This window comes from Caenorhabditis remanei, chromosome IV (assembly GCF_010183535.1).
Source record: "Caenorhabditis remanei strain PX506 chromosome IV, whole genome shotgun sequence".
NCBI classification, from domain to species: domain Eukaryota; kingdom Metazoa; phylum Nematoda; class Chromadorea; order Rhabditida; family Rhabditidae; genus Caenorhabditis; species Caenorhabditis remanei.
Genome location: NC_071331.1, coordinates 5,809,231 through 5,827,591, shown reverse-complemented (window position 1 = coordinate 5,827,591; position 18,361 = coordinate 5,809,231). Strand labels below are relative to the sequence as shown.

General features: G+C 38.9%; 2 protein-coding genes across 2 annotated transcripts; one reads left to right on the top strand and one right to left on the bottom strand.

The window, feature by feature from the left end:
• Positions 1-640: 640 nt before the first annotated feature.
• On the bottom strand, positions 641-2,613 carry GCK72_012540 (uncharacterized protein; the record flags this gene model as incomplete). The annotated part of the gene is made up of 8 exons (XM_053729198.1): positions 641-704; positions 799-941; positions 991-1,109; positions 1,154-1,333; positions 1,380-1,467; positions 2,156-2,227; positions 2,280-2,387; positions 2,437-2,613. 8 exons carry the CDS (start codon positions 2,611-2,613, stop codon positions 641-643), a joined length of 951 nt encoding a protein of 316 aa, XP_053583970.1.
• Positions 2,614-5,306: 2,693 nt separating this feature from the next.
• Positions 5,307-6,515, top strand: GCK72_012539 (uncharacterized protein; the record flags this gene model as incomplete). Its single annotated transcript, XM_003088551.2, has 4 exons — positions 5,307-5,355; positions 5,872-5,981; positions 6,026-6,345; positions 6,398-6,515. The coding sequence occupies 4 exons, from the start codon at positions 5,307-5,309 to the stop codon at positions 6,513-6,515; spliced, it is 597 nt and encodes a 198-aa protein (XP_003088599.2).
• Positions 6,516-18,361: the final 11,846 nt, after the last annotated feature.

Below are 18,361 nucleotides of genomic sequence, written 5' to 3'. Positions count from 1 at the left end.
AATGGTGTCAAGTTTCAGAAAACGTAAGCTTTATATTAGGTAAAACTGGAAACAACGCACAGTTGTTATTTTACTGGAACTCCCCTACAGAATTATCTACATTTGGTCTGATTGCAACTTTTTCTGTCTAAAAACGTTGAATTTTCAGGTATAATGCAATTTTTTGCAAAAAAGAAGTTTTCCTGTGAGCAGTCACAGGAATTTTTAAGTTTTTCGTATTTTGTTAATCAAAATCAAAAATTTCCAAATTCTGGCTTTCTTATATCTTTCGAAATTAATTTCGAAATGACTTTGAAGGCACACACTGGCCAGGAGTGAGCGGAAAACACGATTTGCAGTTCTTTTCAGACCTGCAAAGCTGAAAAACACGACATTTGAGCTTCCAGCTACAAGACCAATCCGCGAAAATCCCAACAAATTAGATGCGTCTTGAACACCCCCTGGCAAGTGTTCGTGAACAGATAATAGGTCTCTCATGACTGAGATTGATTTCTTGTATGAAAGCTCAACTTTCGGTCGAGTCCCACTTTTTTTCATTTTAAAATGAATAAGAAACTAAAATTCAACATTGTTTTATGTATGCAATTTCAGTAAATAAAATAATAAATTATTATCAAATAAGTCTCTGTCTTAAAGATGTTTATGAAAAAGCTTCGTGACCACATATCGCTCCCCAAATTGGAAAAGGAAAGTCGGATTCGCATCTGAAAAAAAATCGGTTTCACTGTAAAAGTTTATACATATATGAAATCGAAATACTATTGCATTGTTGGTATCTCATTGTAAGTACACACTCACTCCACAAAATCCACTTTCCCATCGTTCCGAACATTTCCTAGCATCACCATACACTGTTTTCCAATTGTCGCTCCAGCAGATGCATCTGTCATAAAATGATAGGCATCCAGGTTCTGAACACTTTTATCCACAGTTTTGAATCCCTGTGAAAGTTTTGGGATAAAGGATATCCTTCAACAAATTTAGCCTTACATCTATACTCATACATTTCTCAGTTGTAGGCGTTTCCTGGCATTCCGTGGTTCTTTGAGCATCTGCAAACACGTTGAAGCTGGTCACATTTAGCCGTTCTCTAAGAGCATTAAGTTGATCTGAATCGACATTTTTAAAAGAAATGAAAGCTATTCACTCTTACAAACTAGCCCTTCCACCTCATCAGCACTGGCCACACCACTCAATTCAGTACCGTACTGCTGACAAACATTTGAGGTTCGAGAGTACGAAGTATTGGCGTAGCTTGTGTAGCCCACCGCAATACACCAATCGATGTTTGGTCTTCTATAGAAGGCATATCCACTTGTACATCTTTTCATAGCTGTAGAAACACCACTTTTCCGTACAAACCGACTTTTTAAGCTTACAGAAAACTGAAAACTCCCATCCAGTTCCAGTGTAGGATATGGTGTAGTTTTGAATCTTGCCATCATCAGTTGTTGTGGAAGCGTCGCCCTGTAAAAAGTTTCTGGCTGTGAATGTCTACTAACTAGGGAAGGCCTTCAGGTGACCGTGGAGTTATTGGACGTGACCTATATCATTGGACATCTCAGAATTCCAAATATATATTCAGTTTTTGTTCTCAAGGTCTGATACTCGAGAAAGATCAGGTCCACACCACCCTCACCACGATTTGGAATCAGCATTTTTTCAGCTTTCCACTGATATAGGTCACGCTCTACACGGTGGCCTTCCCTAGTAAGTCTGAAAATTATGATGTTTCATCATATTCGGATATATAGGAACTTCTAGTCTTTATGTTCAGCTTGGCTTTAAATGGATCTCTACTTACAATGCCAAACCTTATAGAAATATGTAGTCAGTTAGATAAACAACACATGGGGAGTTTGTCCATTTCTCCCAATATCCGCAAATTTTGAGAAAAAAGAAAGAGGAACGAATTTGCACTCATTGCGCAGCGACCGCCGTCTTCACAGTTAGTTGAATTTATTCTTATTTTCCGTTTGTATAGAGTCCGTGGCGGAAGCTACGGACGAAATACAGACACAGGATGTACTTAAGGGGGAGCCTCGGCGGAGTAGAAACGGAAACTATTTGCAGTTTTATAAAATTCAGAAAAATATTATTGAATTCAATCAAGCATTCAGAAAGGTTTTCGACTTCCCTTTACCATTCAACTCACCTCCGCCATAACGCCATCAAACGTTGGTGGGTTCTCTCCTGCTGGGCACTTGTCTACCAAGTTTTCACCCACCTGTAACAATAATGTTTCTGGATATTATTTCCGTAATATTCTTCAACTTCACTTTAAACGCCACCTTCATCTTATCCTCTTTCCTGGTTTGTTGGACACTCGACATACTTTCATTGAATGCACAAGTGTAACATGTCTCAGTATTATCGAGGAAAGTCATCTAAAATGAGGACAGAAAATCAATTCAGCAGCCTGTACCGAAAAAATACCACACAACTCTCTGTTTTGAAACAGATTTCCATACACAAGTTCCAAATCAAGTCAGCATGTGGCACACATCTGGAGAGACTTTCTGGCTGCCCCCAAACCACTACCATCTTTTGAGTAATTGCATCACTATTCGATGTCATACCAATAAGAAGGAGGAAAAATAGAAACGGCGACATTGGAAACGAAAAGTTCGAAAAATAAAAACTTGTGGCTCCGAAGTGGGTGGCGGAAGTGTTGGAATACATTTCAAAACTCTGATTGACAGACGGTTACTAGGGAAGAATGTCTGAGAGAAAAGAATCAGAAAACAAGTGGGAACAAAACTCAAAGTGACAACGAATTTTGGCGTTGTTTTATTCAAAGTTTTCGGTTTTTTAGGTGAATTTTACACGGAAGACGAAAGCCGGAAGTCGAAAGTGAGAAAAAAAAACCCGGAAGTTGGAAGACGGAAGTTGAAGGAAGAAAGCCCGCACAGCTCTGGAGTAGAATAATACATAAACAAAAAGTCAAAAAGAAACTGTTTCAGAGAATACATTTTATTTGATGTAGCCTCAATGAACTATTTAACCAAGTTAAGTTGGAAAAAATAATCATATTGATGACCTAATACTTGAACAGTCCTGATTTCCTCCATTAAACACCATTTGAAGGTTGAAAACCATTTCGTTCCATATTAAAATTCAATATTATTTGACAGTTATTAAAATTAACAGTTTCAATAAGTACATATATTTACGTACATTTCAATTTTTTGATTCGTAAGGATATCTCCAAAATCGAATTGCGTTCAGAACATCGATAGTTGCAGACACGTTCTGATTTAATTTATTTGGAAATTTGGAAGCAATTTTGAAATCAGGAAGAAAAATCAGGAAGGACGTTGCCTATCCCCCGAAGAACAACAATTTTTCATTGATTTAAAAAATGTGTCAACATATTAGCAGCTCACCTCTCTTACAATTACGCCCCACCACAAATGAGAGAGTATTGGCGAGGGACAAGTTTTTTTTTCTGGCGCGAAACAGATTTTTACTGTTCTTGATCTATTCTCGCGTTTTTTCTTAGAATTTTTCGTGAATTGTTGAAATAAGACTATTTTCAGACGTCCTCCGAGCACTTTACATACATGTCGGATACGCAAATCTAGCAGAACCATGAAAAAATGGGAATCCTAGATTTGGTTGTGTGTATTGTATAGTGATCGCGGTGTATAGCAAAAAAGAAACCAAACGCAATTTTTCTTGACTTCATGAAACAGCGTTGTTGTTGTAAAAAAAATCTCGAAATTCGAAATTTTTACCAAAAAAAACAAAACCAATCGTTTCTTCCATTATTATTCAGTTTCAGATTGCTATTATTATTAGGTTGGCAAGAAAGTTTTTGTGCATGACTCAAATTATTTTTACTCAAACAGGAAGCATACCAAATACCAAACATAGTAACCATCTTAGTCCACAACTGTTTCCAATTTACTGGGTATGTTCCCGATACCGTCCTGGCAGAGCTCCGGTTGTTTCGAGGCAAAATACACTTCCACCCATTTTTCGACTTGACTTCAAGTATCGAAGTCCTGTTCAGCGGCCGAGCGCTGAATTACCCCGAGCTTATAGTAATTCGTTAGAAGAAGGTCCGAGCTCTAATTTGCATGATTAAAAACTATCTTCCAATATAAGGTGAGAAAATATTTTGTCGGGTATGCAACTAGCGGATATGCAACATTATGGAGGTGGCAGACTTTTTGACCGTGTGGAGCTGAAGACTCACGTATAGTTTTGATTTTTTGCACACAAAAAGAACAGAAGTAGAAGATTATTGTTTCACATTTTCCAATCATATACGGTGTGTTGGGTCCTCCACATTAGGGTCATTATTTTTTTTGGGTATGATTCCCTTTTGATGATGTCTACCAGCGCTTGATCAACGCCTAGTCGGTGGGTTTCCCTGGGGTAGTTTGTGTGCAATACCCACTCTCTATCAGTGATACCCAAATGGTTAGATCGATTGAAGTTTGAAACAGGAGAGAGAATTCGAAGCCGCAGGTCTACCCTTCACTGAACGCGGATCTTGGCCAAAATATGACTATTCAATGTCTCTTTTTTTATTCTTGCCGACACATTTAAAAAATTTTCCAATTGTGTTATAAGTAGTAGTGATTATCATTGATAATTCACAGGAAGATTGAGATATAAACTCTCCTTCTACAGCTCACAGCATGTGCAAATCTTATTCATATGCACTTTTAGTACGTGGTACTTCGACCACAGAAAAATCGCATTTCTCAAAGTTGGAAACTTAATTACTAATAGTGTGCCAAAAGAAAAATTCATCCTTGTAAACTTTTCCTGTTGGTTGCACAAATTTAGAAATTTAGGTATTATGTGGAAAGCGGAAATAAAAATATTGCTTTAAGAGTTGTCGGTCAAGAATAAAGATAGGCATGGCTCTTGCAGATGAGAAGCGTCAGGAGGAATTCCTGACTGCTATCAGAATCACAGAGAGTTTATCTAACAAATGGTATGCGTAGTTGGTTTTGATTCTTGTAATTTTTCTGACAGCATTCAAAACAAAACATGCACAAAAACTTTCTTGCCAACCTAATAGTTTTTGAATGCCTATCGACTTTGATCACTCTATAAAACACAACACAACATAAAACTCACGTGTCCTATCATCTGAGTTCCCCCGATCGATCGACGACCACTTTGTGTAATGTTGTTGTTATTTCTATATCTTTTTAACACTTTTCATTTCTTGCCTCTCTTGCTATTGGGATATTTTTATTTGACACTTACATATTTTTCTGTTTCATTCTGATAATATTTAACGAGAGTTTTGAAAGTTGTGTTGACTTTCTGATATCGATTCAAATATGAAATTCTGCTGCTTCATCACTTCTATAATATTCTTAGCGATTGCAGGTAAGATTCATTCGGCATTGTTATCGAAATAAAAAAGTTCCGACATTTTTTATTTCGATAATAGATAGGAAAGATTTATAAAATCGTCATAAAGCAAATGCGCTCCACCGATAAAAAACCTTGTATCTCAAAATGCAGTTTTTCTTACTGTTCCGCTATCAACATTTAATGAATTTTTAATTTCTTATCACATTCAATCCACATTTTAGCATTCGAGTCGCTACGCAAAAAAAAGATTTGAAAATTTTGAACCCTTTCTTGTAAAATTTTGGGTCGACCTGTTCAATTTTTTTTTTCAAAATTTATTCTCTGAAAATGTTCCATATTTTCTTTTTAGCATCTTCCTCAAAAACCTTGGAAACCTACAAAAATCGTTCTTAGGGTTTTTTCTAAAAAAAAATTTGAAAAAAATTTCTGAAAAAATTCATTACTGAAGTCCAGGGACGGGCGCGAGAAATTCTAAATCAGGCGCAGCCCGTCGCAAGTCTGTTTTTAAGGTCAATGTTTATTTTTCAGGATTTTCCTTCTCCTTGTCGACCGAAGATCAACAAAACCTTATCAACCATCTAAATGATTTCCGTTCCAAGTTTGCTGCATCTGCTCAGATCTCTAACATGTACCAATTAGTATGTCTCTCTTTATTCCTCACATTCAGTTAATTTCTTTTCAGGAATACAACAAAATCCGTGAGAACGAAGCCAAGAACTACTCGAAATCCTGCCCCTTCCCTGACGACCTGAAAGACCAACCCCACTATGCAGTACTCGATAAAAAATATGTGAAGAACTTCCTGAAATATTCTCAAAATCATGGAAAGGAAATCAATGGAACCGACAAGTTTTTCGGTGCGGAGGACTATTTTTCATACGTTCTCCGACCACTTTACATGGAAGTCGGATGTGCAGAACTACCCAAGCCATGCAAACTAGAAGCGAAGGCAGGTGGAATTCAGAATATCACAGTGAAGACACTTTGTATATTTGGGCCATAGTGAGTTAGAGAAGAAGTTATCCAAAAAACAAAAAAAATTAGTGATTTTCAGTATGGAGCCTGCAGATTTGGATAGACTCTACGGGAAGCCTGGATCTGGTTGTGTGTATGGAAAGGCGGAGAATGGGTTGTGTAAGAAGGCGATTGTTTTGGAGGCTACGGAAGAATAAATTATCTTGAAAGCAATGGACTTAATAAAGAATGTGATTACGGTCACACATTTCATAAAAGTGGGGAACAGAAAAAAGTTCTGTATCAATCAGTTAATAAATTCATTCGGTTAAGTTTAGTACTAGTTCTCGATGTTTGAACTGATCTCAATAGACTACTATTTTATATTCTCGAGCACCTGAAGCATATTCAAAATTTTAATAACACTTTTCGAATTAATATCTACTAGAACAGCGACAAGGAACTCAATTGATCGAACCTTGGAGCACAATCGCCAAAGATCGAAAAAAATGGATAGCTGTGATCCGCGCCCACACCAACTGAGCGAAGAACGGATCGACTAAGTAACTAAGTAAGTAAGAAAGCAATGTACTTAATAAAGGATGTCATTAAGGTCGCACATTTCATAGAAGTGGGGAAACAGAGAAAAGTTATGTATCAATCAGTTAATAAATTCATTCGGTTAAGTTTAGTACTAGTCCTTGATGTGTTTGCTATTTTATATTTTCGAACACCTCAAGCGTACTCAAAATTCTAATAACACGTTTCGAATTAATATCTAATAGAACATAAACAGTCGAAGCAATTATTGGAAGTAGCTCTCAATGTTTAATTAGCTGGAAACAATTAGAATTATGGTAAGGTAAATTACTGATAAGTGTAAATCATGTTTCATTTCGAGGACTTTAAGAACATTTAATCGTCCGACTAATCGTGCTACTAGTGACGCTTGTTTTCAATGCCAAAAAAAACAGCTATACACTAAAATCTAGATCTCTCAATTATCATGATTACTCCCATGAGTTCTATTTTTAGGAAGTCTGACTGAATCAGTCCAACGGATTCTTCTGAAACCGTTTTCAAAATTTGAAACTTCAAATATGTAGATTTGATTTTATCAGTGCGAAAAATTAATGCAACTTTCAACGGTTTCAAGAAACAGTGATAATGAATGAAATAAATTTGGCAGGATTAAATGTTTGATACACTTAAAAACATCCAAAAATACAGTTATACAGCCACAAATGCAATAGCTATCACGAAACATGACAGAATGTAATTACTGTATCACAATCTTTACAACGCATTTCTTTTTTTGTTATTGGATAATTGGCCGACTCCACGTGTAGTCATAAAAAACAAAAAATATGCGAAGCGCTAACTTTTATGTACATTACAAAAATGTTCACAGTCTGCACATGTAGCGCAGATGAAAAAACAGCATATTCGGATAGACTCCACTGGAAGCCTGGATCTGGTTCTGTGTATGGAAAGGCTGAAAATGGGTTGTGTGAGAAAGCTTGGCGGCTACGGAGAAATAATCATAATAAGAGCTTCGGTGAACAAATTTAAAAAAAAACGAATAATGCACGTCAGCTGTACGAAATAAAGAACATACTGAACAAATAGGGAAAAAAGACGGAACAAGAAATACTACCCATTTACCATATTCAATCCAAACAGATTCCCTTTCAAGATACAATGAAACAGTATTGATCAATACAACAAAATTACGTTTAGATAGTTTCCGTTAAGGAAGAACAAGAGAAACATCGAATCCAGTACTCAAGAATTTATAACTGCATTTTTGATGTTTTTTAAGTTTTTTCAAAACCCAAGAGACAAAATGAATTCTGAAAAAAATGAAGTAGGAATTTTTGAGCGCCATGCCAATGTCAGTTCAATCAAAATAGGTATTTTTGCTTTTACATATGTCATTAATGGGTTATATTAATGTGCAACATATCACAAATTGGGAACAGAACACTTTTTCATGTCCCACCACCAGTAAAACATGATTTTCTGTTTCAAGAGAGGGCATCAAGTGGTGAAAATTGCTGATGTCTTGGTCCCAGTTCGAAAAAATCGGTTCAGTAGAAAGGGCGGTAGGATCGGCGACCGGCAGGCAAACATACAGCCGTTTGCATTTGTTAATAGTAAAGATTTCTGATATATTCTATAATAGATCGGGAGAATTCAATCCCGCGTCTCTGTGAGTAAACCCACAGCCCATAGGAAAGACTGCTCGCAGCGTAACTGACCGAGTCTTACGGGACCCGACACAAGAAAGAATGGTGGGGGAAGTCAATTGAAAAGAAATAGTTATGTTTTTTAACCCTTTTTTTGAAATTTCTCATAAATTCTAGATCGGGAGGATTCAATCCCGCGTCTCTGTGAGTAAACCCACAGCCCATAGGTAAGACTGCTCGCAGCGTAACTGACCGAGTCTTACGGGACCCGACACAAAAAAGAATGGTGGGGGAAGTCAATTGAAAAGAAATAGTTATGTTTTTTAACCCTTTTTTTGAAATTTCTTATGAATTCTAGATCGGGAGGATTCAATCCCGCGTCTCTGTGAGTAAACCCACAGCCCATAGGTAAGACTGCTCGCAGCGTAACTGACCGAGTCTTACGGGACCCGACACAAGAAAGAATGGTGGGGGAAGTCAATTGAAAAGAAATAATTATGTTTTTTAACCTTTTTTTGAAATTTTTGATTTAATCTAGATCGGGAGGATTCAATCCCGCGTCTCTGTGAGTAAACCCACAGCCCATAGGTAAGACTGCTCGCAGCGTAACTGACCGAGTCTTACGGGACCCGACACAAAAAAGAATGGTGGGGGAAGTCAATTGAAAAGAAATAATTATGTTTTTTAATCATTTTTTTGAAATTTCTCATAAATTCTAGATCGGGAGGATTCAATCCCGCGTCTCTGTGAGTAAACCCACAGCCCATAGGTAAGACTGCTCGCAGCGTAACTGACCGAGTCTTACGGGACCCGACACAAGAAAGAATGGTGGGGGAAGTCAATTGAAAAGAAATAATTATGTTTTTTAACCTTTTTTTGAAATTTTTGATTTAATCTAGATCGGGAGGATTCAATCCCGCGTCTCTGTGAGTAAACCCACAGCCCATAGGTAAGACTGCTCGCAGCGTAACTGACCGAGTCTTACGGGACCCGACACAAAAAAGAATGGTGGGGGAAGTCAATTGAAAAGAAATAATTATGTTTTTTAATCATTTTTTTGAAATTTCTCATAAATTCTAGATCGGGAGGATTCAATCCCGCGTCTCTGTGAGTAAACCCACAGCCCATAGGTAAGACTGCTCGCAGCGTAACTGACCGAGTCTTACGGGACCCGACACAAGAAAGAATGGTGGGGGAAGTCAATTGAAAAGAAATAGTTATGTTTTTTAACCCTTTTTTTGAAATTTCTCATAAATTCTAGATCGGGAGGATTCAATCCCGCGTCTCTGTGAGTAAACCCACAGCCCATAGGTAAGACTGCTCGCAGCGTAACTGACCGAGTCTTACGGGACCCGACACAAGAAAGAATGGTGGGGGAAGTCAATTGAAAAGAGATAATTATGTTTTTTAATCATTTTTTTGAAATTTCTCATAAATTCTAGATCGGGAGGATTCAATCCCGCGTCTCTGTGAGTAAACCCACAGCCCATAGGTAAGACTGCTCGCAGCGTAACTGACCGAGTCTTACGGGACCCGACACAAGAAAGAATGGTGGGGGAAGTCAATTGAAAAGAAATAGTTATGTTTTTTAATCATTTTTTTGAAATTTCTCATAAATTCTAGATCGGGAGGATTCAATCCCGCGTCTCTGTGAGTAAACCCACAGCCCATAGGTAAGACTGCTCGCAGCGTAACTGACCGAGTCTTACGGGACCCGACACAAGAAAGAATGGTGGGGGAAGTCAATTGAAAAGAGATAATTATGTTTTTTAATCATTTTTTTGAAATTTCTCATAAATTCTAGATCGGGAGGATTCAATCCCGCGTCTCTGTGAGTAAACCCACAGCCCATAGGTAAGACTGCTCGCAGCGTAACTGACCGAGTCTTACGGGACCCGACACAAGAAAGAATGGTGGGGGAAGTCAATTGAAAAGAAATAGTTATGTTTTTTAACCCTTTTTTTGAAATTTCTCATAAATTCTAGATCGGGAGGATTCAATCCCGCGTCTCTGTGAGTAAACCCACAGCCCATAGGTAAGACTGCTCGCAGCGTAACTGACCGAGTCTTACGGGACCCGACACAAGAAGGAATGGTGGGGAAGTCAATTGAAAAGAAATAATTATGTTTTTTAATCATTTTTTTGAAATTTCTCATAAATTCTAGATCGGGAGGATTCAATCCCGCGTCTCTGTGAGTAAACCCACAGCCCATAGGTAAGACTGCTCGCAGCGTAACTGACCGAGTCTTACGGGACCCGACACAAGAAAGAATGGTGGGGGAAGTCAATTGAAAAGAAATAATTATGTTTTTTAATCATTTTTTTGAAATTTCTCATAAATTCTAGATCGGGAGGATTCAATCCCGCGTCTCTGTGAGTAAACCCACAGCCCATAGGTAAGACTGCTCGCAGCGTAACTGACCGAGTCTTACGGGACCCGACACAAGAAGGAATGGTGGGGAAGTCAATTGAAAAGAAATAATTATGTTTTTTAACCTTTTTTTGAAATTTCTAATAAATTCTAGATCGGGAGGAAGGACCCATCGTTACTCACGTTATTCCTTTGCCTATTCCTTTTGTTGAACCATTGTTGTTCTGCAGTCGTGTACTGTTGTGGATCGTTGTGGGCTCCGGGACACTGTTCTGGGGGCGTCGCTGTGCTTTTCGACTGGAAAGAAAAATATAAGTTTGTGAATTGAATAAGCTCGCATGAAGGGGTAACTTGAGTGAAAAAGTAAAAAGGGATATAGGGAACACAGGTAGATCAAATGCAATGAGAAAAAGAGAACCCAAAAAGAGAGGACTGCTCAGTGCGGGAGTGAAAGGGACAACTGACTGTATTCCATCAGTCTGACCTCATAAGGACTAGGGGGCGTGTCTCATTCGCCATCACCTATTAGATTTCCCATGGAGATAAGTTAAGAACAAGGAGGCCTCGTTCACACCTGTCTGCATGAGTTTTTTTTTTGCTCGATCGATATGTCATCTATTAGATTTTCCAGGGAGATAAGTGACAGGTGTGAGTGTTTATGACTGTGAATAACAAAATGAACACGGCGGGACTACTTCTTCAAATTCATAGTTATGATCCAAGTTCACACCCTCCATTCAAACATCTACCAACTATTCTTATTTCGTTTCTATTTATCGAGTAATTTGTTTGGCTTTTCACCCATATCTAGATTTTTCAAACACTCGCACCTGTCACTTATCGTTCTGTTAAATCTAATAGGTGATGGCGAATAAGACACGCCCCTAGTCCTTATGAGGTCCGACTGATGGAATACTGTCAGTTGTCCCTTTCACTTCCATACCGAGCAGTTCTCTCTTTTTGGGCTCTCTATTTTACATTGCATTTGATCTACCTGTGTTCCCTATATCCCTTTTTACTATTTTCTCTCCAGTTACCTCTTCATGCAAGCTTTTTTCTATGGTTTTCCAGTTTAGAAAGTTAGAATTTCGATGTTAAAAATTCAAATACCTTTCGTTAAACGATATTGTCTTTAAATTCGCTTAACTTTTTAGACTTTCCTCCGCATGTCACTGTGTTGCCGCGTTGATCTACGAATACGCGCGCATTTCTCTATTTTTGTCAATTTCACTTTTGAAATGGAGAAATTCGGTACTTTTTGGCGCTGGCGGATACACGTTAAGTGCTCCGTTATTCTCGTTAGTAGGTTTTTACCTCTCGCTTTGGTTTTAGACCATTTTTTAGCTTTGTTGTATTTTTAGGGAACTGATTAAAATTGTCCACCAAATTTTTTGATCTACTCTCCAAAGTGAGATTCAGTTTTGATCCTCGCCTACCGGGCGAATTTTCACTTTCTTTATTGGTAGTTTCTCGGCATTCGGTTTGAAGTGAGCTGCGGTTTTTTGTTTTCTCAAGCTTATCTCACTAGAAATCAATGAGGTGCGAACGCGGAGATCAATAATTACAAATGTGAGAATTACCGGCCAGTGTTCTTATTGTTATTCTCTACTGCAGACAGACCCATCTGTCACTTATCTTTCTGGGAAATCTAACAAACGATGGCAAATAGGGCACGCCCCCTAGTCCTTTTGAGGTCAGACTGGTGGAATACAGTCAGTTGTCCCTTTCACTCCTGCACTGAGCAGTCCTCTCTTTTTGGGCTCTCAGTTTTTCATGTACCATTTGATTTCTCTGTCATGTCACTTCTTCATGCGAGCTTATCAAATTCACAAACCGAATATTTTCTTTTTCAGTCGAGAAGCACCACAACGTCCCAAGAACAGTAGACGGCTGCAACACAGCAATGGTTCAACAAATGGAATGGACAAAGGAATAACGTGAGTAGCAATGGGTCCTTCCTCCCGATCTAGAATTCATAAGAAATTTCAAAAAAAGGGTTAAAAAACATACCTATTTCTTTTCAATTGACTTCCCCACCATTCCTTCTTGTGTCGGGTCCCGTAAGACTCGGTCAGTTACGCTGCGAGCAGTCTTACCTATGGGCTGTGGGTTTACTCACAGAGACGCGGGATTGAATCCTCCCGATCTAGAATTTATAAAAAATTTCAAAAAAAAAAGTTAAAAAACATAATTATTTCTTTTCAATTGACTTCCCCCACCATTCTTTCTTGTGTCGGGTCCCGTAAGACTCGGTCAGTTACGCTGCGAGCAGTCTTACCTATGGGCTGTGGGTTTACTCACAGAGACGCGGGATTGAATCCTCCCGATCTAGAATTTATGAGAAATTTCAAAAAAAGGGTTAAAAAACATAACTATTTCTTTTCAATTGACTTCCCCACCATTCCTTCTTGTGTCGGGTCCCGTAAGACTCGGTCAGTTACGCTGCGAGCAGTCTTACCTATGGGCTGTGGGTTTACTCACAGAGACGCGGGATTGAATCCTCCCGATCTAGAATTCATAAGAAATTTCAAAAAAAGGGTTAAAAAACATAACTATTTCTTTTCAATTGACTTCCCCACCATTCCTTCTTGTGTCGGGTCCCGTAAGACTCGGTCAGTTACGCTGCGAGCAGTCTTACCTATGGGCTGTGGGTTTACTCACAGAGACGCGGGATTGAATCCTCCCGATCTAGAATTCATAAGAAATTTCAAAAAAAGGGTTAAAAAACATACCTATTTCTTTTCAATTGACTTCCCCACCATTCCTTCTTGTGTCGGGTCCCGTAAGACTCGGTCAGTTACGCTGCGAGCAGTCTTACCTATGGGCTGTGGGTTTACTCACAGAGACGCGGGATTGAATCCTCCCGATCTAGAATTCATAAGAAATTTCAAAAAAAGGGTTAAAAAACATAACTATTTCTTTTCAATTGACTTCCCCCACCATTCTTTTTTGTGTCGGGTCCCGTAAGACTCGGTCAGTTACGCTGCGAGCAGTCTTACCTATGGGCTGTGGGTTTACTCACAGAGACGCGGGATTGAATCCTCCCGATCTAGAATTCATAAGAAATTTCAAAAAAAGGGTTAAAAAACATAACTATTTCTTTTCAATTGACTTCCCCACCATTCCTTCTTGTGTCGGGTCCCGTAAGACTCGGTCAGTTACGCTGCGAGCAGTCTTACCTATGGGCTGTGGGTTTACTCACAGAGACGCGGGATTGAATCCTCCCGATCTAGAATTCATAAGAAATTTCAAAAAAAGGGTTAAAAAACATACCTATTTCTTTTCAATTGACTTCCCCACCATTCCTTCTTGTGTCGGGTCCCGTAAGACTCGGTCAGTTACGCTGCGAGCAGTCTTACCTATGGGCTGTGGGTTTACTCACAGAGACGCGGGATTGAATCCTCCCGATCTAGAATTCATAAGAAATTTCAAAAAAAGGGTTAAAAAACATAACTATTTCTTTTCAATTGACTTCCCCCACCATTCTTTTTTGTGTCGGGTCCCGTAAGACTCGGTCAGTTACGCTGCGAGCAGTCTTACCTATGGGCTGTGGGTTTACTCACAGAGACGCGGGATTGAATCCTCCCGATCTAGAATTCATAAGAAATTTCAAAAAAAGGGTTAAAAAACATAACTATTTCTTTTCAATTGACTTCCCCCACCATTCTTTTTTGTGTCGGGTCCCGTAAGACTCGGTCAGTTACGCTGCGAGCAGTCTTACCTATGGGCTGTGGGTTTACTCACAGAGACGCGGGATTGAATCCTCCCGATCTAGAATTCATAAGAAATTTCAAAAAAAGGGTTAAAAAACATAACTATTTCTTTTCAATTGACTTCCCCCACCATTCTTTTTTGTGTCGGGTCCCGTAAGACTCGGTCAGTTACGCTGCGAGCAGTCTTACCTATGGGCTGTGGGTTTACTCACAGAGACGCGGGATTGAATCCTCCCGATCTAGAATTCATAAGAAATTTCAAAAAAAGGGTTAAAAAACATACCTATTTCTTTTCAATTGACTTCCCCACCATTCCTTCTTGTGTCGGGTCCCGTAAGACTCGGTCAGTTACGCTGCGAGCAGTCTTACCTATGGGCTGTGGGTTTACTCACAGAGACGCGGGATTGAATCCTCCCGATCTAGAATTCATAAGAAATTTCAAAAAAAGGGTTAAAAAACATAACTATTTCTTTTCAATTGACTTCCCCCACCATTCTTTTTTGTGTCGGGTCCCGTAAGACTCGGTCAGTTACGCTGCGAGCAGTCTTACCTATGGGCTGTGGGTTTACTCACAGAGACGCGGGATTGAATCCTCCCGATCTAGAATTCATAAGAAATTTCAAAAAAAGGGTTAAAAAACATAACTATTTCTTTTCAATTGACTTCCCCCACCATACTTTCTTGTGTCGGGTCCCGTAAGACTCGGTCAGTTACGCTGCGAGCAGTCTTACCTATGGGCTGTGGGTTTACTCACAGAGACGCGGGATTGAATCCTCCCGATCTAGAATTCATAAGAAATTTCAAAAAAAGGGTTAAAAAACATAACTATTTCTTTTCAATTGACTTCCCCCACCATACTTTCTTGTGTCGGGTCCCGTAAGACTCGGTCAGTTACGCTGCGAGCAGTCTTACCTATGGGCTGTGGGTTTACTCACAGAGACGCGGGATTGAATCCTCCCGATCTAGAATTCATAAGAAATTTCAAAAAAAGGGTTAAAAAACATAACTATTTCTTTTCAATTGACTTCCCCCACCATTCTTTTTTGTGTCGGGTCCCGTAAGACTCGGTCAGTTACGCTGCGAGCAGTCTTACCTATGGGCTGTGGGTTTACTCACAGAGACGCGGGATTGAATCCTCCCGATCTAGAATTCATAAGAAATTTCAAAAAAAGGGTTAAAAAACATAACTATTTCTTTTCAATTGACTTCCCCCACCATTCTTTTTTGTGTCGGGTCCCGTAAGACTCGGTCAGTTACGCTGCGAGCAGTCTTACCTATGGGCTGTGGGTTTACTCACAGAGACGCGGGATTGAATCCTCCCGATCTAGAATTCATAAGAAATTTCAAAAAAAGGGTTAAAAAACATAACTATTTCTTTTCAATTGACTTCCCCCACCATTCTTTCTTGTGTCGGGTCCCGTAAGACTCGGTCAGTTACGCTGCGAGCAGTCTTACCTATGGGCTGTGGGTTTACTCACAGAGACGCGGGATTGAATCCTCCCGATCTAGAATTCATAAGAAATTTCAAAAAAAGGGTTAAAAAACATAATTATTTCTTTTCAATTGACTTCCCCCACCATTCTTTCTTGTGTCGGGTCCCGTAAGACTCGGTCAGTTACGCTGCGAGCAGTCTTACCTATGGGCTGTGGGTTTACTCACAGAGACGCGGGATTGAATCCTCCCGATCTAGAATTTATGAGAAATTTCAAAAAAAGGGTTAAAAAACATAACTATTTCTTTTCAATTGACTTCCCCCACCATTCTTTCTTGTGTCGGGTCCCGTAAGACTCGGTCAGTTACGCTGCGAGCAGTCTTACCTATGGGCTGTGGGTTTACTCACAGAGACGCGGGATTGAATCCTCCCGATCTAGAATTTATGAGAAATTTCAAAAAAATGATTAAAAAACATAATTATTTCTTTTCAATTGACTTCCCCCACCATTCTTTCTTGTGTCGGGTCCCGTAAGACTCGGTCAGTTACGCTGCGAGCAGTCTTACCTATGGGCTGTGGGTTTACTCACAGAGACGCGGGATTGAATCCTCCCGATCTAGAATTCATAAGAAATTTCAAAAAAAGGGTTAAAAAACATAACTATTTCTTTTCAATTGACTTCCCCCACCATTCTTTTTTGTGTCGGGTCCCGTAAGACTCGGTCAGTTACGCTGCGAGCAGTCTTACCTATGGGCTGTGGGTTTACTCACAGAGACGCGGGATTGAATCCTCCCGATCTAGAATTCATAAGAAATTTCAAAAAAAGGGTTAAAAAACATAACTATTTCTTTTCAATTGACTTCCCCACCATTCCTTCTTGTGTCGGGTCCCGTAAGACTCGGTCAGTTACGCTGCGAGCAGTCTTACCTATGGGCTGTGGGTTTACTCACAGAGACGCGGGATTGAATCCTCCCGATCTAGAATTCATAAGAAATTTCAAAAAAAAAGGGTTAAAAAACATAACTATTTCTTTTCAATTGACTTCCCCTCATGCACGACATTTCGGACTGGCAATATTTTGTTTTCAGTTTTTGTGTTTTGAGAGGAAACTAATTCAAAATACAGTTCTACTGTTTCCAAATTGTAAATTTAACATTTACAAACGATAAAAAGTCGATAATTTCATTATTCTGAAGACCAAAACCGCTCAAAACGGGAACACTTTTTTGTCAACCGCCGATCTTACAGTGCTCACCTCTGAACCAATTTTCTTCAAAGTGAGACCAAAAAATCAGACATTTTCCCCTCATGATGCCAGTTTAATTTTTTCCAAATTTTCAACATTTCTGGATCAACAGAACTGATTGCCAAACCAAAATAGAACTTTTGGGAAAATTCTGTTATACCCCCCCCCCCCCCACCCTGTTATGCCACCCCCCATGTTGGAAAACCCCCCCCCCCACTTCGTGCAAAAATGGGGGGGGGGTCCAAACGGTGAGGGGCTTAAACAGAACCGTTCGGTGGGGGGTCTAATTTTTGTATAATAGCCAGTTTTAATCAGAAAAAGTTTATCAATGAAACCAACTATTTGGAGATTTTAAACAACTTGAATTTTTTCAAAATTTCTGAATGAAACTCGATTGAATTCTGAACTTTTACTCAAAAATTATACTTGTCGAACTTTGGTTGAAAACGGGTAGATATGGATCAAGAATATTTCTGAGTTCGGCGCGGCCCGTGACAAGACTGAATAAAACTGGCATATTGTTTTTTATAAGAAACACAGGAAGGACTTATTGTGACTAAATATTTTATCTACTTCTAGTTGGCTTTTTGAAACAGTTGTTCATCAGACAAACTTCAATTTCTGTATAATCCTGTCATACTTTTCATTTGACGGGCCGAGTGGAAAACTTGTTTGATTTAAAGACCCCAAAACTAATTTTCAATTTCTTTTTATCACTAAATTTACTGTAGAGATACTTCAATTCGTCAATTTACTGGAATTATAGCTCAAAATGGACCAAAAACTCCTTTTTCAAAAATTTTCAAAAAAAACCCGTGATTAATAAATCGTTCACCAGTGTTGTAACTAATTAGGCAAATGCTTTCATTAATTTTTTGAAACAGTGAGAAAATATCAGTTTCAATGGTGTCATACAGTTTTAAGCGATCTTTTGTAAATTGATGTTTGCAAATCATTGCGCGGAACTTATAGTAAAAACAAATGGGGGTAGTTTTTATTATTAATTATTCGGTAAAACATTTAATAAATTTATAAAAGTCTAGAAGAAACACGACATGATCAAAGATAAATTATTATACTGAGTCTGGGTGGAATATAAAGCATTATTCTATT